At 40.7% G+C, this 23178-nt stretch overlaps 1 protein-coding gene across 3 annotated transcripts in view; it reads left to right on the top strand.

Moving 5' to 3' along the window:
- The window catches only part of TP73 (tumor protein p73), a 152045-nt gene that overhangs the window by 113947 nt on the left and 14920 nt on the right, over window positions 1-23178 (top strand). For all 3 annotated transcript variants that reach the window (XM_051988738.1, XM_051988737.1, XM_051988736.1), the window contains 5 exons: window positions 9901-10087; window positions 12354-12469; window positions 16475-16584; window positions 18567-18709; window positions 21866-21954. In XM_051988738.1, the coding sequence (XP_051844698.1) occupies window positions 9901-10087; window positions 12354-12469; window positions 16475-16584; window positions 18567-18709; window positions 21866-21954 (645 nt within the window). The remainder of the gene's footprint in view (window positions 1-9900; window positions 10088-12353; window positions 12470-16474; window positions 16585-18566; window positions 18710-21865; window positions 21955-23178) is intronic.

The following is a 23178-nucleotide window of genomic DNA, read 5'->3' as shown; positions in this document are numbered from 1 at the left end:
CCCTCCCCACTGTACCATCTCCAAAGCCAGGGTCTTGTATTATCTTTTGTTCTCCTGCCTCCTCTCGAACCCCATCCAGGGAAATTCTCCCTGGGCAGTTTTATGGTCATTAACTGTCCTTTCCTCCTGCCTACTGATCACCAAAGAGCAGCCTCCAATAGGAAAGTTCTCCTGGGTTTTCCAGCCTCCCCTCGGTGCCTCCCTCTTACCTTCCCCTTTCACACACTCTCCTGGGCTGTGTTTCTGGAGCATTCCTGTGTTTACCCTAAGTGTAAATCATGTTTCCGGTTCTTTCTTCAGCAAACGGCTCTCTGAGACATCATGAAATGGAAGCTCTTCGGAGAGATAGCAGCCACTCCTGTTTGATTACAAACAAAACTCCAGGCTAGTTTCAGAATCTTCCAGAAAAGGATTAGATGCTGTCGCAAGGGTTCCATGGTCTGGGATCATGCTCCCCTGAGAGAGTTCCCTTAGGAAGTCTTCCCGGATTAGCTGAGATCCGGATCATTACTGGGCATTCACTAAAAGTTTGACTCCTGTCAAAAGGGCCAAGCTTTGAGACAACTCAGTATGTAGAGCTAGGAAGATATAACGATTATAATAAAAACAATACCTTAAAAATAAGAAACTCTTTGTATATGTAGGGGTGGGGGGAGGAGGGAGGGATGGGACCCTACCTGCATCTCCACAAAGGTGTCAGACATCAATCCTGAGGCTATGTGTTCCAGCCAAACCATATTCAAGTGTAATTGGGAAATATTCAGTGAAATAAAAACGCAATGTTGCATTTTAAAATTAAGCCAGTCTGTAGCCTCCGGGGATATTTATAGTGGCCTCTGTGGCTACTTGAGTTGGACCTCACTGGTATCTGTGCAACTTTGGTCTCTCAGGGCCTCAGTTTCCCTGTCTCTCAAATGAGGGGAAGGGGTGGACTTGCTATTCTCTGTGATGTCTTCTACTTCTAAATCTCCAACCCTGTGGTATTATTTTGTGACACTGAGTGGATCATGTCTCTGCTCGTACCTCAGTTTCCCCATCTGCAAAATGAGATGAGGTAAAGCCTGTATTTTCCAGGTTTAATTTCTCTGCTCCTCTGCCTTTTTCCAGTGGGCGGAAGGGCTTCTTTCCGTAATTTAGGCCTCTCTTAAAAACAGCACTCTAGTCATGCATCCTTCATGTTCATGCAGCTTTTTCTGGATGTGGCTATGGCCAGGGCCACCACACCTTTCCCCAGGGCTTTGTGGGTACTCTGCTGAGGGTCTGAGAGGAAGGGAGGCTGCAAACCACAGCCTTGTGCTGGGACCCCAGCAGTCCATTCAGTGCCCTTCCTGAGGACAATGGCTGTCTGGTGCAATGAGGATGGTTCTAGACTCAAGTCAGGAATACCTGCCACAGGATAGTCGTGTCAACCTGAGCAAGTCACTCACCCCCCCTCCCATGTTTCACAGAGGCCTTGGAGATTTCTTCTAGATCTAGGGAGCTCTGATCTCTCACCAGTTTGCGTCTCTGACCAATCACATCCATGTGCTGGCACGGACATAGCAGTGCAGGGAGGAAACAAAATGGGGACAATGGCTTTTCTTGGCAGATGTGCTCACTCTGTGGCCAGGAGATACCCAGTGCTGTCTTGGGAGTCCTCAGTGATCTGCTGGAGAGAAAGGAGGAAAGAAACAGAGACTGGGAGGAAGAGGAGAGGAGAGTGGGTAGGGAAGGAGGAGGGAGAGAGATACAGAGACAGAGACAGAGATAGAGAAATGGGGGTGGAAAGAGAGGGGGAGGAAGAAGAAAGGACAGAGAGAGGGAGAGAAAGAAACAAAAAGAGTGCAACAGAGAGAGAGAGAGAAACAGAGAGTGCAATAGAGAAAGAGAGACAGAGAAACACAGAGACAGAGAGAGAGAGAGAGAGAGAAACAGAGTGCAGTAGAGAGAGAGAAAGAGAGAGACAGCAACAGAGAGAGAGAGAAAGAGAAACAGTGCAAGAGAGAGAGAGAGAGAGCAACAGAGAGAGAGACACAGAGAGAGAAACAGTGCAGTAGACAGACAGAGAGAGAGAGAAACAGAGTGCAGTAGAGAGAGAGAGAGAGAGAGAGAGAGAGAGAGAGAGAGAGAGAGAGAAACACAGAGAAACAGAGAGAAAGAGAGACAGCAACAGAGAGAGAAACAGTGCAGTAGAGAGACAGAGAGAGAGAGAAACAGTGCAGTAGAGAGAGAGAGAGAGAAACACAGAGAAACAGAGAGAAAGAGGGACAGCAACAGAGAGAGAGAGAAACAGTGCAGTAGAGAGACAGAGAGAGAGAAACACACAGAGAGAGACAGCAACAGAGAGAGAGAGAGAGAGCAACAGAGAGAGAGAAACAGAGAGAAAAGCAGACAGAGAAAGAAATACAGAGAAACAGAGAGAAATTGGTTCTCACATCTATCCACTAGAGCAGCTGCCCTGGAGAGAGGCTGATGAGCATTGTTCTCCCCATAGAGAGCAATTATAGAATTTTTTTAACTGGATACAGGGCACAGTGTTTGTACATGGGAAGTTCAGGATACACCAAGCAACAAAATACTAGTTTTATTCATGTCATGTTCATAAAAACAGGTGAATCTTAAGTATTTTGCTGCTAATTTCAAGGATGGCTTTCTGCTTCTTTCTCCTTTGTTTTTGCTACTCCCTTGCTTATAGACCTTGTCTAAGTCACTTCTTTCCTCAGAAAACAGGTTCTCTAGAATTTAGAGCTACTAATTCATGAGATGATCACAATCTTCACTAGTACAAGGACGTTCCAATGCCAGGAGTTATGTATACTGATCTTTTGCAAAATCACTCTTCTTTTTCCATTTTCCTTCCTTCCTTTTCTCCCCCCCTCTTTCTTTCCTTCTTCCTTCCTCTCTCCCTCACTCCTGTCCTCCCTTCTTTCTTTACTCCCTTCCTTCTTTTTTTCCATCTTCTTTCTTTTCTTTCCTCTCTTTTCCTTTTTGTCTTTTTTATTTCCTTCTTTTTGCTTTTCTTTCACTTTTTCTTTTTTATTTGCCTTTCTTTCCCTTTCCTTCTCTCCATCTTTGTTTTTTCTCTCTTCTCCTTTTTTCCTTTCTGCATTCTTTTTTTACCTTTACCTTCCTTCCAATTTCCTTTCTTTCTCTTTTTCCTTCCTTCCTTCCTTCCTTCCTTCCTTCCTTCTCAAAAGATTGACTTCTATTTTCTTTTTTGTTTTTACAGATTAATACAAATTAATTGTAACTTTAAACTCCCTCCCTTTTTTTTAGTAAATTTATTTATTTCCATTGCACATTATTTTATGAATCATGTTGAGAGAGAAAAATCAGAGCAAAAGGGAAGAACCGTGCGAGAGATTAAAAAAAAAAAAACAGAAAAAAGAAGTGAACATAGCATTCAGTCTCCTTAGATCTTTTTCTGGATGCAGATGGCATTTTCTGTCCAAGGTTTATTGGGATTGCCTTGGATTACTGAATCTCTGAGAAGAACCAAGTCTGTCATAGTTGATCACTGCACATTGTGTACAAAATATTCTTGGTTCTGCTCATTGTGCTCAGCATCAGTTCATGTAAATCATTCATATCTTTCTCTAATCAGCTTGTTCATCATGTTTTATAGACCAAGAATATTCCATTACTTTCATATACCATAGTTTGTTCAGCCATTTCCCAATTGATGGACATCTACTCATTTTCCAATTCTTTGCTACCATAAAAAGAGCTGCTGCAAACATTTTAGCACATGTGGGTTCTACTTTCCAATAGAAAGAGTATTACAGATGTAGTCAGCGGATGGGTTTCATGATCATCTCTACTCCTTCCTCCGGCTCATGAAGTTCACTGAGCTTCAATCTCCTTAGTTTATAAAATGAAGGGCCCAGATTAGAACAATGTTCTTAGTTTTTTTCACGTATACCATGAACATCATTGGCACTCTGGTGAGCCTTTGGATGCCTTTCCCACAATAAGGTTTTATTAACTGTATTCATAATTATTAAGGGGAAAGCAAAATTTCAGTTAGAAATGAGTGGAAATGATGATGTAATTTTCCCCATCTAAAATTATGATCCTCTTGAAATCTATTAAGAATCAGGGAAAAAAAAAAACTTTTGGACTCAATGATCTCCATTTTCCTTCCTGATCTAACCTTTTTGCACTTCTGGACACAATTTAATTTTTATTTTAAATTCTTGATTTATTATTCTATTTAATATAATGTTTAATTAATTTAATAAAACATTTAATATTATATTATTATTCTATGACCACATCCAAGGTCCTGCACTTGTTTTGGTTTGACTGTGCTCAAGTGTAACTTATGGTTTTCAAATAAACTAGACCACAGTAGTACTCAAACAGATTTGAACTCTGCTCCATTCACAAAAATAACCAATCTCTATAGTGTTTTTATAATCATTTCATGTTGGAATTATTCCCTGTGCCATCACTAATAACATCAAAGTGTTCTAAGAAGTCCAAATGTGCAGCCAAGAAATAAATGACATCCTATAACTTTGTAAGCTTGGATAGGATGACTGACAATTTCTTGATACTTTTCTGCTTTGGACACAATTTTCCCAAAAGGTTTTGATCACTCCAAAAAATAAAAAGAGGATTTCAATGAAGTTCCTTCCAATGTATTCAGCTTGTCTTCAAAATGTTCATCTCTCATCATTTCTTTATTTGAGAGACACAAATAGCTCCTACATTGATTTTAGCTATATTAACTGATGGACGTTTCTTTTTTGAATAAAGATAACGTGTATCATCTATCACCTTGAAAATGTTCTTGTTATGAATTTTTAAGAGTTTGAAAGAGGATCTTAGAATCTATTGGGTCCATCCTCCTTATTTAATAGAGAAGGAAAATCTCAGAGGGATAAAGTCACTTGCCAGTAGTCTCATAGCTAGAAGGATCAGATGCAGAATTTGAACTCAGATCTTCTAGATTACAGTTCAGTCTCGTATCTATTGTCTTTCTAGCTAAGATGAAGGAGCGGGTATCTTTTTTCAAGACTAACCAGTAGTTAGCTTACCATATTTTTCTTTCCTCTGATGCCAGCTTTTTTTTTAACCCCATAAAATGGTTTTTCCCCCCATCCATGCTAATTCATTTTTAAATAAAACACTAGTATTTAATACACAGATTGTAATATGAATGACCATTTTTGGATTCTCACAAATAATCCAAAAATATTTTTCACTCACTGCTCTTCTCAAGAAAAGTTTCAAGTTTTTAATATTTTGTTCCTCTTTTACAGAAGAGTCTGTCCTTTCAGTCCAGAAGCTAAAAGATTTCTTTGGTTTTAGGGATAAGCTAATTTCACAGACAATGTCATTTGAGTCTGTTCAGCTTAAGTAAGGCTCTGTTTTTGTTTTAACTTAATTTTCCAGGCTCCTGACACAGTACATACTTAATAAGAGCTGATTGGTTGATTGAACTGAATGTGGAGAAATGGCTCTTCCTAAATATCTCCTCCCTTCTCTTACTGACTTTCTCATTACAAGATGAAAAATTCCACCTTACTCCCCTATGGTGTTCTCTTCATTCCAGTAATACTGACTTCGTTGCTCTCTTCTCACAAAACACTCCACCTCTTAACCTTTGGCATTTTCTCTAGCTGTTTCCTAAGCCTGGAATGCTCTCCCTCTTCCTTTATCTTTGCCTCCCAGCTTCCTTCAAGTCTCAAAAGGTTTTTACATGTTGCTTTTCCTAATCCTCCTTAATCTTACTGCCTTTCCTGTGAGTTTTATCTCCAGTTTATCCATTCTTTATCTTGTTTACACATTATTGTTATTGTTCTATAATGTCCAACTCTCCATGATCCTATTTGGCGTTTTCTTGACAAAGGTATTGGAAAGGTTGGCCATTTCCTTCTCCAGTTCATTTTATAGATGGGGAAACCGAGGGAAATAGGGTTAAGTGCCCTTGCCCAAGTGTCTGAAGTCAGATTTGAAGTCATGAAGATTCAAATTCCTGATTCCAAGCCCAATATTCTGTACATTATGGTACTCCCGGTTGACCTATTTGTGTACTAATTTAAATATTGCGTATTAGAATTTGAGCTTCTTGAGAGCAGGGACTATTTTTTCCTTCTCTATATCCCCAGTGCTAACACAGTACTTGGCACATTGTAGGTACTTAATAAAGCTTGGTGCTTGTTGATTAATCCATCTTCATCCATATCGCATGTCTCTGGTGCTTTGCATGTAGGTGGTTGTCTCTGTGGAACAGATCTTCTAGCTCATGGTAAATCTGACATTTCACCAGTATGTTAAGACTAATCGGTACATCCCTGATGTATATGTTGAGTAAAAATTGGCCCCTACTGAATGGTCTTTTTGTTCTTTCCAAGTCATAGGAGCCACAAATGCCACATGATGAATAATAAGTAAAGCCAAATACCTCAGAGAAGGCTCCTGATCACTTTTTTCATAACCAAAATACTCTTTTTTAATCATAGAAGTGAACTTCCATTTCTGAGGTTTAAAAGTTAGCTTATCACGTATAATAACATAGACTCTTTGGATGATGGACACAACTTGGAAGAATTTAAGTAACACACACCAGTGCCTGCAAAGTAGAAAATAGGATTAAAAATGAGAGGAATGTTTACCAGATGACACCTGGCATACGATTGGGAGACCAGACTTCTCCACAAGGAAAGTTCTATTGCATGATTGAACACAAATGAGCGTGTCTCAGCCTGCTCTCCCATAAGGTACCTAAGCCGGGATGTCACAGAGCATTCGGGTACAAGTCGTGGAATATTTCCCCTTTGTCCCCCTCTAACTAAACCGCATTTCATTACCTCATAAGTTGTATCAAAATGTATGTTAATAATATGAAGTGATGATAAAATTCTGAATATTAAATTTAGAAGTATTCCGAAAACCAAAAAGTATGTATAAAAACTGAGAAATTTTCACATGATAAAAATGGGATAGAAAAAGTAACCTTAGAGTGACATTGGAATAACTCCTACTAACTGCCTCCCCAAGACTGGATTTGATGTTTACTGACTCCAAAACTTCTTAGGTACTTACTGATATTCATTTTCTCAGTTGTGACAAAAGCTTTTGGCCCTTTTTTATGCCAGCCTCCATAATTTCATTTATTATAACAAAATTTCCAGCCTCACTCTACATGGTTTTACATAAACTGTCGATGCTGACCTCCAACACACCATTTAACATGGTGGGAATGATAAAAAAAACTTTGCCATTTGATATTTTTGTAGTCTTGCACAAGTCCCTTACCATCTCTGAAATTTCATTTCTCTCCACTCCCTGTAAAAATTAGAGATTAAATGTTCCAGCGTTATAGATTGGACAGTCTGTGTTTCTATGAATCTGTGAGTCAGCCCTCTGCTTTGGGCCCAGGCGATTCCACTGAGCTGGGATAAAGGGTAGGGACTGAATCCAGGTGGCGGAGTATAAGTTAATAGTACCTGCACCCTATGCATACCACACCCCTCTGAAGGCTCCCTAGTGTTGTGCTGGGATAGCGGGACAACTTCCAAAGCCTTTAGGAAATGTTACCAGTCACCACAGGTTCTCCTGGCAATGTTTGTTGGGTGGGTGGGATGGATAGAGAGATAGATGGATAGATGAATTATTTTTCAGAGTTAATGGGAAGAAAAGGGCAAAAGGGAAGGATAACTTTTAAGAGAAAAATCTCTTTGCACTCTATGTTGCTGGGTCTTTTTAAAGTGGGGTTCATCTGAGCCCTGGAAAAAAGGTCTTCTCACTGTTCATTCTTAGGCACTTCAGCCCGACTTGTCTCAGCAAATCCATTGGAGGGGCCAACTGGAACGGAACAGCTCCCGGCATTCCGGGTGAATATTTGGGATCCCTCAGAAAAGGCTGCCTGTTTGAGCATGTTGGGGACAACCCTTCTTCCCCCCCAAAAAGCACCCAGTCCCTTGACTCAGAAGAGCTTGAAAGGCTTAGTGGGCAGAGCTTTAAAGTATCTCATCACAAATGATACAGATGAGATATTCCAACTGCTTCAGGAAGCTAGAGGAGTAAGCGGAGAGGAATTGGGGAACAAAAGTCCGAGAAGAAGAACTTTAGAGATGATGTATGTTCCCCCAAGTTAGATTATGTGTCTTGGATTCTATTCCTGGAAAGCAAAGACTGAACTGGGTTTGTGCAGTTGGCATTATGACTGTTTTTAAGTATCTAAAGGTTTATCATGTGAAAAAGGGATTAGAGGTAATTGAGCCCTAGAAGAAAGGACCAGGAGCAGTATGGGAAGTTATAAGAGACATTTTGACTTCTGGTAAAGAAAAATTCCCTATTCTCGGAGCTGTCCACAAGCCCAGCCGGCTGCCTTAGAAGTTGGGTTCGCCATCACCGAAGGTCTTTAGGCCCTGGCAGGGATGGCTACTTGCTACTGTTGAGCTACTGTTGAGGGGATTTTTATTTCTGTGAAGACTGGGCTAGACATCTATGAGGTTCCTCCCATCTCTGAGGCTCTATGACTCATTTTTGATTCACTTTAGATCATCAGGTCATGAAACAGGGAGAGAGAGAGAGAGAGATGAACCCTTTTAGCAAAGCCAATGGACCTTTTTTCAGAATAATATCTTTATGCATACAAAGGAAAATACATAGGATTACAAATTATATTGAGATCCAATTATCTCTATATACACATATATCACATATATAATTTCCTGGCTTCTCTCTAATCAAATTTGCCTATTAGCTATTCCGGGATATAATATTCTCCCTCCCCCCTCCAAACCTTTGCAAAGGCTGTTCTCCATGTCTGCGATCCACCCCTAACCTTTGGATTTCCTAGATTTCCTCAGAGCACAGCTATATCTTCTCTAAGATTAAGGTACCCTTCTCCTTCTCTGTGTCTATGGATTGACATGCAAAACTAAGCCAAGTAACTTCCAGTCATGGGTAAGAGAATCACACAAGAGAGGCAGGTCTGGATGGATTAAGTGCTATATCATTACGATTCAGTGAATCGAGTGTGGGGATTCAGGTCTAGAAGACTTGAGTTCAAGACCAGCCTCAGATACTTACTATCTGTATGACTTGAGTCAATCACTTAAGCTCTTAAGTTTCCTCATCTGTAAAACGGGGATAATAACAACATCTTCTTAGAGTTGTTGTGAAGATCAAATGAAATAATAATTGGAAAGTGCTTATCATCGTGCCTGACATATAGTAGTTGCCATGTAAATGTATATTGTTGTTATTAGGTAATTAGATAATCATTGCTGAGATCATATATCCATTGGATTATTTCGAGTAACTTTGTTTCTACTTGTCTATGGAGATAGTATTTCTATCCTGTGCCATCCCCAGTAGAATACAGCCTCTTTGAGGGCAGACGCCATTGTGTTTTTGTATTTGTAGTGCTGGGCACTTAGTAGGCTTTTAATAAAAACTTGTGAGATTAATCATGAAAGATTTCCTGGAGAAATGGATCTTGAAGGAAGTGGTTTTTTTTCTTCTTAGACTTGTTGCCTCCCAATTAATCAATAAACAAGCATTTATTAATGTATCCTGCACTGGAATACAAAGATGAAATAGTCTCTGCCCTCAAAGAGCTTACATTTTACTAGGGGTGACCACACAAATATGGCATTGGATGACCTTTGCGAGTTTATTATTTGATACCTCTCCAACACAATTCCGCTAACTTGGTGATGATTTCTTGTCTATAGTACTGAAAGCCTGTGAGCAACCTAAGTCCCCTCTAAGTCCTGTGTCTGGGACAAAGCCCTAGCTCCAGCTCTGCCTCCCCTTCTCCTCCCTCTCCTTCCAAGACCCTTCACCTCAGCTCCCTAGCTCCAGCCCTGACTCCCCTTCTCCTTCCAAGGCCTTCTATCTCTAGCTCCCTTCTGCTTCCAAGACCCTCCACCTCAGCTCTAACTTCCTTCTCTCCAACAGTACTCGCCACTGCTGAAGAAACTCTACTGCCAGATCGCCAAGACGTGCCCCATCCAGATCAAGGTGTCGACGCCCCCTCCACCTGGCACCGTCATCCGGGCAATGCCCGTCTACAAGAAAGCAGAGCACGTGACCGAAGTGGTGAAGCGCTGTCCCAACCACGAGCTGGGCAGAGACTTCAATGAAGGTGGGAGGTGGTGGGAAGAGGAGCCCCTGCTCACAGCCAGGGAGAACCCAAAGATGGACACCCATTTGGCTGCCTGTTTACTAAAACTTCATGCTTACTGTTGGGATGCAGATAGCCACATATCTGGCTTGTCCTTAAGGGGATTTAAGTCAAGGAATATCACAGCTCAGTTGATAGAGGGCTGGACCTGGAGACAGGAAAAACTTGAATTCTAACTTGTTGTGTCAACCCAAGCAAGTCACCTCACTTCTGTCTGCCTGAATTTCTTCATCTATAAAATAGGGGTGATCATAGCACATCCCTCCCAGAATTGTGGGGCTCAAAAGGGCAGCATTTAAGTAGTGTGTTTCTGACCAAGAAGGACCAGTCAGTAATGCTAAGATATCATTAATAATAATAACAATAGTTAACATTTAAATAGCACTCATTTGGTGCATACTTTTTCATCTTGTTTGATCCTCGTAACAATCCTGGGAGATAGGTGCTCCTATTTTCCCCATTTTATAGATAAGGAAACTGAGGCAAACATTAAGAGACATACGGCTAGTAAGTTTCAGAAGCCATGTTTGAAATCGGGTTTTCCTGACTCCAAGCCCAGTGCGCTGTCCACTGCGCCAGCTAGAAATCTATAAATTCAAATCAGCAAATATTCCCTGAGTCTTTGACTCCATCTAAAAAGATTGTTGTTGTTATGTCATTTTTCAGTCATGTCCTACTCTTCATGAATCCATTTGGGGTTTCTTAGCAGAAATGTTGGAGTGGTTGGCCATTTCCTTCTCCAGCTCATCTTACAGATAGGGAAACTGAGGCAAACAGGGTTGTGTTCCTTGCTCAGGGTCACACAGCTAGTGTCTAAGGCCAAGTTTGAACTTAGGAAGCTGAGTCTTTCTGACATCGGGCACAGCACTCTATCCATTATAGCATCAAAGGAATATAAGGATGTATAATTCAATTCATCAGACAGTTCTCTGGTTCATATCAGTCAACCAACAAGCATTTATTAAAGTTTACAGTGTGCTAGACATGGTCCCAAATTCTGGAATACAAAGAAAAAGGGAGGAAAAAACTGACTTCCCTCAAGGAGCTTACATTCTAATGGGGCCGACCACATATGCATACAAGGTACATGCAGAGTTTCTAGGGTAGTGATCTTCAAAGGGAATACACTAGCACTTGAGAGGACTCCTATGGAAGGTGACTTGGGAGCAAAATCTTGAAGGACGCCAATGATTCTAAAAGGCAGAGATGGGTAGGAGACTCTCTGCTCCATGTCGAGACTGGAGACAAAGGCATGGGTCCTGTTCTCCTGGAGCTTACAGTCTCACAGGAAAAAAAGACACAGAAATCAGCCTCCATAGCACAAGATATTGTAATAAGTGCTACAGGTCCAAAGGCAAATAAGGAAACTGGAGCTGTACGGCAAGCAGAGGCTTCCTAAGTTATACACTTAGTTAATATTAATAGCAGGACTAATAATAATACTTGATAATAACTTGAACTAATAATAATACTTAACTTCACCTTGAAAATATCTGGAGTAGTATTTTCTCAAGATCTGAACAGTTAACGAGGGGAAATACCATTTCTAGTAGACGTGACCCTAGAAGGGATCATGGAGAAGGTAGCATTTGATCTGGGCCTTGAAGGACAAGTATAATTTTCCTGGAGGTGGAGATGACACTGGGGGGATTCATTGGGCATTGTAGGTATACAGGATAGTTGAAGCCCATTCTGGGAATGACAAGACGATCAGATTGGTTGGAAATGTGTCCTGTGGCACACTCCATTGCCCATCCCTGCATTGCCACTCACTTATCTTGGCAGCTCACTAGATTTCTCTGGACTTTCGCTTTGTCATCTGTCAAATGAGGGACATGGTCCTGCTTCTAAACCTATGATTTTATAACCCGACGGGTAAACAGACAAATTCTAGAAAGAAAAGTTTGGTTCACATTGTGAAGGGCCTTGGGACTCTAGGCTAAAAAGGCTGAAGTTTCTTCAGTGGACACTTAAAAACTTGCAAAATTTTCAACAGGAAGAATGACTTGATCAGAGCTAGGAATGAAAGAAATTAATTCGTCCGAGGATTAGACAGATGAGCTGTTTCTGTTGTGATGGCCCAGCACAGAATAATACCTCTCGGGGTTCATTGTAACCTGGTCTCTCTGAGCCCAGCTTTGGAAAGAGAATAGGGCCGGGAGACAGAATGCATGCTGGTGGGTCCAGGTTTGGATGCTTCTGCTGACTCTGAGCTCTGTCCCGGCAGGACAGTCAGCCCCGGCGAGCCACCTCATCCGGGTGGAAGGCAGCAACCTCTCTCAGTATGTGGACGATCCCGTCACCGGGCGACAGAGTGTGATGGTGCCATATGAGCCACCTCAGGTAAACCTTCACTTCCCTGAAGCCCTCAAAAGTTAGAGAGTTTACCTTAGCCACCCAATCTTTCATGGCCATCTATCTTGATGAGAAAGAAGGTCTTGCTTGCTTAAACCTCATTGCAGCATCTCTGGGCCCAGCCAAGTCAGCCCTTATGGCCTTCCCTTCCAAGACAAACTCTGCTTCCTCTAGCTTGCTGTCCTCCTGGACCCGTTTTCTCATCCTTCCTTATTTCTCCCTTCTGGAGACACTGCATTCAGTTCTGGGGACCAAATTTTAGGAAAACATCCACAGGAAAACTAATTGTGATGTTCATGGACCTGGAATTGATAATACTGGGGAAAGCGGGCAAGAGAAGAGACATTATATGGTTCCTACCCTATGCCAGGCACTGTGCTGAGTGCTTTCACAAATATCCTCTCATTTGATCCTCACAACAACTCTGAGAAATGAGTGTGATCCCCATTTACAGCTGAGCAAAGTAAGACAAACCGAGGTAACGTGTCTGAGGCTTTTGTAAATGAATGTGTATTTTCTGTTCACCTTTGTCCAGCTTCAGTTCCACATCTCCTTTTGTAGAATATTGGTTCTTTTGGTTGATCCAGGGCCCTGTTCCTCAAGGTTACTCCCCTCAGGGACAAAATGCATCTCCCAGTTTCTATCCCAGTAAAAGGATCAGTGGGTATGGAACCGGGGGTAGAGAAGATGGGAATGAAGGGGAAATCGTGGACAAGACCTGGGTTCAAGTATCAACTCCTAATTAGCTCTGCAAGCACGGACGGGTCTTTTTTCCACATTTTTGACTTCAGTTTTCTGCTCTGAATCAAGGGCACTGGATTAAAAGGGCCCTTTACTACTACAAGCTTGTAAATTTTACAAGTTTACAAGTAAGACTTAGCTCTCCCTCTAGTGGCATCGAGTGGCGTAGCACACTTAGGACTGTGCTGCTTTCCAACCAACTGCCCAGTGTGGGGGAGCAAGGATAGTTGTTATTGTTTGTCTTTCATTGTCGAGGAGGACCATGACATGAGGAAGGGGATGCTGGGACATGCAAGTGAATTGCATTTAAATGAGGGAAGGATGTGCAAAGTCACCTTGCCTCAGTTTCTCCTCCAAAGCCGTGGCCAGATGTAGATCAGGATAACTGGAGATGGCTCTGGATGCAATGGGAGACCTTGGGCTTTTAAAGTTAAGGTCTTCAAAAGCTCTGGAACCCAATAATCAACTTACCAGGCGACTTTACAAAGCACTTTACGATTCGTATTTTATGTGGATCCTCACATGTGGGATATCACAATATCCCCATTATATATAATGAGGAAACTGAGATTAAGTGATTTTTCCCTTGGTGATACAGCTAGGAATAGGTGCTAGGTCAGAACCCAGTTCTTCCTGGTCTCAGAAATGTTCCCCCAAAGTCCAAATGTCTGACCCAGAGAACCCAGAGTCCTAGAGCTTAGTCTTGGTTCTGACTAACTCATTATTTGGTTAAATTTCCTTTTGCTTTCTCCATCTTTGAAGTTCCTGGGAAGCAGGGTTCGTTGTGGCTGATGATAAAAGTAAAGGTTCTGTCTGGTAATCAGTGCCCTTATATCCTCTCTCTCATTCTCCCTGTAACCCATATTTGTTGCCAAGTCTGTCAAACTGACCCTCCCAGCATCTCTTGTCCTTGTCCCCCCCCCATCTCACCACCCAAACAGCTATCCCACCCCCAGTTCTCCTCACCCTTTGCCTAGATTATTGCAACACCTTCTAATTGGTCCTCCTCTCACCCCAGCCATCTCCCCCTCCTCCTGCTAAGTGTTCTTCCTGAGGGACAGCTCTGACCACATCATATCTCTTCCTGACTCGGTCTGCTCTCGGCTCTCCCCATTACCTCCATTCTTTAAAAAAAAAAAAAAGTCCTTTTCCTAACCTGCTCCCTTCCTTCTCTCTTTATTTTCTCAAATTCTATGATCCAGCAGCATTAGCTTATTAGATATTGTTCGCACAAGATACTCCATCCCTCATCTCCTATGCCCAGGCTATGCCATAAGTCTGGAATTTTTTTAACCTCACATCACCTAGAATCCCTTCCTTTCTTCAAGACTTAAATTCAGATCTTCCCTTCTTCTGGAAGTTTTTCCTGGTTCCCCTGGCCACTTGAACCTTTTCCTTCAACTTCCTTTTTTTCTTCTCTTCTGCTTCCCATTTATTTACATGTTCCTATTTATTTATTTATATATTCATTCATTCATTTTTGTTTGCTTATTTATTTGATTTAATTAGTGGCTTCCACTAAAAAGTGATCTTGAGAGTAGAGACTGTTTTTTTTTCTTCCATTTTTGTATCCCCAATGCTTAGCAATGAGGAAGAACTTGATAAATCCTTGTCGCTCAATTTGTTGACGTCCTGTTTCCTAACATAGGTCCCTTATCACTCTGACAATCTCTGTTCTAAGGGACCTCCTGTTTTGACTTTCTTTATTCCACTTTCCCTTCCCTTCTCTGCCATCTTATGGATCCATGATTTGGCTAACTCATTATTTGGTTAAATCAGGCATCTTGTGGCCAGGATTTGGGTTTCTAATACTATATAAGTTTCTGCAGAGACAGAGTGAGATTTGGGACCTGGTCTCATACATGTATTTTAATATACACACTTATATAGCAATTTAAGACCTCAAAGCATTTCACAAATATTGTCTCATTTTATGCCTTGAAGTTATACTGAGCCCTTTTTACAGCCAAGAAAATTGAGGCAGACAAAGATTAAGTGACTTCCTCACTAGTAAGTGGTATAAACTTGCAGTAAAATATTCCTGAAATCACGATTGACTGTTCTATCCACTGTCTTGTCTTCTCAGATGTACAAAGACACCCATGTAACCCAGTAGATCCATATATTTATATATGGACCATGTAAATGATGGAACAAAATAAACTAAGTCACTCCTTTCCCCCCTACATTTTCCTCTTTTTTCTTAATTACTGAGTTACTCTTTCTTGTGTTCTAGGAAATCTAGGAGTTTTTTACTATTAGAAACACAAGCGTGTTAATTTTTCAAGTAATGACTCATACTGATTCTTCTTCACAGTCCACAAGATGGTTGATTGACTTCATATGAATTCCCACTTTCAGGGGCAGTCTAGTGGTTTATATGCCTTTCAAAGGAGCTAATAGAGAATTCTAACCAGTTAGCCACATTATAGTTAAGACTCCAGAACAGTCTTTTACCTAACAGACAAGCAGGCAACCAGTATTTATTAAGCACCTACTAAGTGCCAGGAATTTTGCCAAGAAAATAAAATCTTGTCCCTGTCCTATGGGGACAGGACTGCAGCAAGGAGGAAGAGTGAAGGGGGAAAACAAGTAAAAAATACAGTTGTCTCATTAAATCCTGACAAATCAGTAGCACAGGGCTTCAAGGACTTGAGGATGCAAACCCCCAAGAGCCAAAGAACTAGAATAAGTATTAGAAAAGTTCCATTTCTGTAATACTAATGGAATATTTTCATATATTGTCATCATATGGCATGTGGCCAATTAATTTTGATGCTATAACTAGCAGTTATTCTTTCATCTTCCTCTTCCTCCTTCCCACCTGTCATTCTTTTATACATTTACAAATATTCCCAATTTCTCTTTAAAAAACCCCAAAACACTTTTCATTAGATCCCACTATGTATGTGTATGCAGAGAGAGACAGATGGATGAATGGTCCAGTTATTTCATCTCTACCATCAAAGTTTTTTTTAGCACAAACACAAAAACCTTTCCCAATAAAAAGATATGATACTTGCAAATGAGTTTATTGGAAACTTTTTAGTGGTAACTGAGTCCCTCCCTCCAAATTTATCCAAAGCCAGAGCTGAGTTTGTCTGGGGATGAATGGGATTGTCTTAGGCATCCCTTACACCTGCATCTAGGCCCTCAGTCTCCTAAATTACTCAGTAGGTACTTTATGTTTTGTTTTTTTTAATTACTCCATTTGTATTCTATCCCTTCTTTTCTCACTTCTCTTGAGATCAGGTGGGGACGGAATTTACCACCATCCTGTACAACTTCATGTGCAACAGCAGCTGTGTGGGAGGCATGAACCGGAGGCCCATTCTCATCATCATCACCTTGGAGACTAGAGAGTGAGTCAGATGGGAAACTTGAATGGGTTGAAGTCAGATGGGATGGGATGGGATGAGGTGGGATGGGATAAAATGAGGTGAATTAAGAAGAAATGGAATAAAGGGGGATAAAAGATAACATGGGATGAGCTAAAGTAAAGTAAGACATAAGGTGGGGTGAGAAGAGATGGGATGGGAGGGGATGAGGCGGGATAAGAATAGATGAAAGGGATAAGATGAGATTAGATGGGATGGGACTGCTAAGGATTTATCTTGGAACCTGAAGCCATTCAGTTGAGATATGACTCCATGACCCAAGGAGGTTTCAAATCAAGGTTCTCTAGTGAATTTGGGAAAAGGACTCCTTCCAACCTATTGTCCCTCTACATATAATTTGCCATACTCCATGGGAAGGGAAGCACCCAGGAGCTACTTTGACAATGATAATAGTAATAATAAAAATTCATATTTATATAGTAGCTAACCTTGAAACTAAGAAAATCTCTGATACATTTCAAATCTCTGAACTCTGGAGTCACTTAATTCTTCTTAGAAAGTGAAACAAGCACAAGATTATAAATTGCAAAGAGAGTGCAGGCAGGGATTGGAAGAGGACAGGGGAGTTCCCTGCAGAGATGTCAAACCCAGAGCCAGAGAAGCCCTCCCCACAAAATTCCTCTGGCTTACTGGTCCCTTCCCCACTTGAAAATCCCATAGTTTTTTGCTTTATTAGGTGAAGCTCATTTTTCTTTAAAAAAAATTTTAACAATAGCTTTTTATTTTCAAAATATATGCAAAGATAGCTTTTATCATTCATCCCTGCAAAATCTTGTGTTCCAAATTTTTCTTCCTCTCTTACTCCCAACCCCTCCCCTAGATATCAAATAATCCAATATAAGTTAAACATATGCAATTCTTCTAAACATTTCCATATTCATTGGGCTGCATAAGAAAAATCAGATCAAAATGAGGGGAGGAGAAGGGAGAGGGAGAAAAACAAGCAAACAACAACCACAAAGGTGAAAATACAATATTGTGATCCCCATTCAGTCCCTATAGTCCTCTCTCTGGATGCAGCTGGCTCTCTCTATCACAAGTTTATTGGAATTGTCCTGAATCACAGTAAAAAGAGCCAATGTCCATTAGAATTGATCATCACATAATCTTGTTGCTGTGACCAGTGTTCTCTGAGTTCTGTTCACTTAACTTAGCATCAGTTCATGGAAGTCTCTCCAGGCCTCTCTGAAATCACCCCGCTGGTTGTTTCTTATAGAACAATAATATTATATATGATAACTTATTCAGCCATTCCCCAACTGTTGGGCGGATGCTCATTTTTCAATTCCTCAAAGCCCATTTTTCTTATCTCCAAAATGAAGAATTTGGATTAATTTTCCAGAATGTCCCTTCCAGCTCTTATAAACTAATAACTTTATTTACTTGATTTCTCTTTTTCCCAGAATGGAAAACAATTTTGTAATTGCAGACCTGTTTTAATGCCTTCCAAGTATTTGCAGCCACTAGGGTGATAGCCTTCCCAGGGACAGCTCCTAAGCACTGGAACATATTGGAGAGAGGAAGGGAGGACAGATGACAACCAGAGTTCAATTTTCTGCTCAGCTCCCTATTATTTGTGTTACTTTTGCTCAGTCTGTTCACCTTTCTTGGTCTCAGTTTCTTCTTCAGTAAAAATGAGGAATTGGAGGTCTTGGGCCTCTGAGGTCTTGTCCTGGGGTCCTAGTAGATTCATTAGATGAGGGTTTGAATCAGTTATTTCACTATTTCAAAGCCGAATGCCCTTATGTCCATTTCTACTCCTTCCCTGTCTCTGTCTCTCTAAAAAAATCAGGAGGGAAAGGACGAAAAAAGTGATGTTGCCATGGCTGCTTCTGACGCGTGATCTGCCAGGGGGTGGGGGGAGTGGGTAGGATGTGGAGACTCTTGGTATTGTTCATGCCCCAGAGATGCTCAGGAATGAGTCCCTGCTTCTCTTTGCCTGACAGTGGGCAGGTTCTGGGCCGGAGATCCTTCGAGGGGCGGATCTGTGCCTGTCCTGGCAGAGACCGAAAAGCAGACGAAGATCATTACCGGGAACAGCAGGCTCTGAACGAGAACGCAGCCAAGAATGGTAACGCTACCAAGCGCAGTAAGTCTCGCCTCTTGGTGGGAAGTTTTAATTCAATGATTCGATCCAATGAGCCTTTATTAAGTGTCTGCCTCATGGTGGGCACTGGGGATACAAAGCCAAAATTAATCAGAACATGGAGACAAGCTCAAGAAAACGGAGGGTTGTCCAAGATGACTTGGGGTGTCATCTGCAGAGAATTAATGTTGAATCCTTAGGAGTGGATGAATTGAAATAATTTGAATAGAAACTTCTGGTGGTAAATAAATTTCTGCTTTTCAGGCTCTTTGAAAGCCATAGTTGAATTAGACTGAGAATAAATTGGCCAAGAAAGAGTAGTAGGAGTGGGGCACAGGACCACCAGCCTTGAAGTACAACCATACTAACAGAATTGGATATGGTGGTGATCCAATAACAGAGGGTGAAGAGATGCCAGACAAATTAGAGGGAAAGACAAGAGAAAGAGATTCCGAAGAGGAAAGAATATCAAAAATATAGGGATAGTCAGCAATGGCATATTTATAGAGAAGTCAAGAGGTCTGAGAAAAGTCCTTGAGAGCTTGATCCAAAGATCACTTGTGAGAAGACAGTTTCATTTGACTGTTGGAGTGGAAAGCCAAAATGTAAAGGGATTGAGAAGTGAATAGGAAGGAAATGGAGGCAGAGTATAAGCAGTTTTCTCAAGGAGTTCGACTGTGACAGAGAAGGGAGCAAGAGAATGATACTCACAGGAATAGTGGAATCTAAAGTTTGTGGGTGTTTTTTAAAAGAGGAGAAGTTCAGAATATTTATAACTTTATAGAAGAAGGAAAGATGGGAGGGAGGAAGAGGAGAATGAAAGAAAAAAGGGAGGAAGAGGAAGAGAGGGGGAAGAAAGGAAGAACATTCTCTATGTATATAGTACATATTTGTGGAGGTGAGTATGTGTATGCAGAGAAAAAGAGACAGATGGATGAATGGACGTTCTGCATAGGTAGAAGGTGTTTCTTCCCTTGAGAATTCCTTATCATAGTTTGAAACCAAATATAATTTATGTAATAATACTGACCCCTCATTAGATTACCTATGAAGAAAAACCACTTGTTACATAATATATGATATTCAGAGATATATATTTTATACCACATCACTCTCTCACACACACACACACACACACACCCCTGGAGCTTACTGTGGCAGCTCTGTGGAAGAATAGTGGATGGGGGAAGATCTAAGGCATGAGACCCTGTTAGAAGCCCCTTCTAGCTGATGGTGGTGGCTACACCCATCGTTCCTGCTCCTGGGGAAGCTGAAATGGGTAGATTGCTTGAAAATGGGATCTCTAAGCAGTAGGAGACTAAGTCCTTGGTGCATCACACTGCATCTGACACCAGTATATTGAGCCTCGGGCATCGAGGGGGCCCCCAGGGGACAGGACAAGTCACAGCTCCCATGATGGTCAGTAATGGGATCTGCCACCAGAACGGCTACTGCATTTGCAGCCCCAGCAATCACTCTCAAAAAGAGAAGCTGATTACACTAGTCTAGGTGAGAGCCTGTGTGGGAAAGTTAAGTACGTGAATGGAGAGGGGACTAGGTAAACAGTGCTGAAGATGAATAGGATTGGGAAGACTTGGCAACTGCAAGTTGCATAGATAGTTGTATATATTATAATATATATAGTTGCACACATTATACAGTTGCATATATATAGTTGCATATATTATAAATATAGCTGTGTATATTATATATGGTTGTGTATATTATGTAGCTGCACATATATAATATGTGCACACATTGTCTATAGTTGCATATACATAGTTGCACATATATAACATGTACACACACATATACATGCATATATTATATATAGCTGTGTATATTAGTTGCGTATATTATATGTATATGTTGTTGCACGTATAATATGTGCCCATATATAGTTGTGTATATTATGTTGTTGCACATATATATATGGGCACATATTATATGTTTATAGTTGCATGTATTATATAGTTTCATATACATAGTTGCACACATATAACATGTACATATTATATTTATATAGTAGCACATATTATATATATAGCTACATATATTACATATATAATTGTATATATTATAGATATGGGGAATAAGGGAGAGAGGAGTTGGGATGATTCTGAGGCTGCAAAACTGGGCAACTGGAAGGATAGTGGTAGCCTTGACAGAAGGGAAGTGCCACAGTCCTAACAAAGACAGCTGGGGGCCTAGTGGGTAGAGTATTGGCCCTGGAGTCAGGAAGAAATGCTTCCTTTGATATTTATTACTTATGTGGCTTCAGACTTCGCTTACTTCTCTGAGCCTCAGACAGCGTTCTGAACCTAGAATTTGGGAGAAGTGATACATTAGGGGCTTGATATTAATTAACTTATTAGTTAACTGAGTTTCCACATAATGGGTTTTCTTTATGATTGATGTATTTTATTTGATGCATTTAAACATATGATGATGATGATAAAGAGGAGGAGGAGAGGGGCCCACAGCCTTCCCCAGACTGCCCCCCAAGAGGTCCATGATGCAGAAAAGGCTCAGAACCTCCAGTCCTCGGCCTTGTCTGCTGAGTCACAGCCGACTTGTGCTCTTTGTCAGTGGAGGGAGTCCCCACAGCAGGAGGCCCCGAGTTAATGCAATAATAGATCCTTTGTCTCTTGGAGAATTAGTTTGATAGGACTGTCCAGTGCTGCAGCTGGGTTTTGTGAATGCCCCCAAACTTGGGGCAAGCCCCTTACCCAGTTCCTGAAGAGGCTCTAGGCTGGCTCATTGAAAGTTGTTTACATGACCGTCAGACACGTGGATGGTTGGATGCGTGGGTGCACTTTCTTTCCTGGGTGCATTTGTCTCTGTATAAGCTCAAGCATCTGGCCATCCGTGCATGGGCCAAAGCTTTCATATTTATCCTTGCCTTGCCTCTGAAATAACTTAATGAGCTTAACATTTTTTGGAGGATTAAAATCATGACTCGGCCTTACCCCCAGTGAGGATGTTTGCAGAAATGTCCACATTTTTGAGAATTGAATGGCGAGCCCCTTTCCCACCAGGATGTTACCAGATTTCTGTCCTGCAGTGCCTGAGATCCCCTTCCCCTTCTCTTTTTCCCCTTCCCCTCCCAAACCCCTCTGCTGTCCATGCTAATGAATGATCTTTCCTGTCTCACTTCAGCATTCAAGCAAAGCCCACCTGCCATCCCTGCCCTGGTGGCCAATGTGAAAAAGAGGAGACATGGGGATGAGGAGATTTACTACATGCCCGTGAGTAACCCCCTGATAGCACCAGTGTACCAGTAACTATAATAATAACTTTTATATAGAACCTACTATGTCCCAGGTTGGGAATGATGAAAGATTCCTGGTCAAGAAGAATTATGGGTTTGAGATTAAGACCAGAGATAATCTGGAAAGGCAATTTAATAAATTCAACGAACATATATTGTATACCTACTATGTACCAGGCACTTTAATAATAACTAACTTTGATATAGCACTCACTCGACACAAACAATTATAATAATAACTTATATAACTTATTATATCCTAGGAGCTATAGTAATAACTATTACATAATATCTACTGTGTTCTAGGAACTAGTATAATAACTTTTATATAGTGTCTGCTAAATGCTAGTAACTATAATAACTTTGATATAGCACCTGCTATGTGCCAGGTATTATAATAATAACTGTTATATAATATCTGCTATGTGCCAATAACTACAGTAATAATTATTTATAATTATAAAAATAAACAGTAATAATATAGTACCTACTTTGTCCCAGGCACTATAATAACTATTATATAGCACCTTCTATGAACCAGTGACTATAATAACTTTTCTATAATACCTACTATATCCCAGGAATTATAACTATTATATAGTACCTACTATGTGCCAGGAACTATCATAATAATTATTAGATAACATCTACTATGTGCAAGAAACTATAATAACTTTTAGGTAGCACCTACTATGTCCCAGGAACTATAATAACTATTACATAGCATCTACTATGTGCCAGGAACTATAATAATAACTTTTATATAGTACCTACTACGTTCCAGGAACTATAATAACTATTTGATAATATCTACTATGTGCCAGGAACTTAACCATAACTTTCATGTAGCACCTATTCTGCAGGTGTACTCAGGAATTATAATACTATTATATATTATTATACTATATAATATATTATAATTACCCAGGAATTATAATACTAATATATAACATCTACTATATACCAGTAACTGTAATAATAACTTTTATATAGTACTTACTATATCCCAGGAACTATAATTATAGCTAACTTTTATGTAGCACCTCCTATGTGCCAGGAACTGGGTTAACCATTTTACAATTTCACTCTTACAACAACCCTAGGGTATAGGATGCTGTTTTTATACCCATTTTATAGATAAAGAGACTAAGGGAAACAGGGTCACACAGATAGTATCTGAATCTAGATTTGAACTCAGGTC

The sequence above is a fragment of the Antechinus flavipes genome, chromosome 3, assembly GCF_016432865.1.
Source record: "Antechinus flavipes isolate AdamAnt ecotype Samford, QLD, Australia chromosome 3, AdamAnt_v2, whole genome shotgun sequence".
Lineage (NCBI taxonomy): Eukaryota > Metazoa > Chordata > Mammalia > Dasyuromorphia > Dasyuridae > Antechinus > Antechinus flavipes.
The sequence above is the reverse complement of the archived record's forward strand: the minus strand, read 5'-3'. Positions and strand labels throughout refer to the sequence as shown.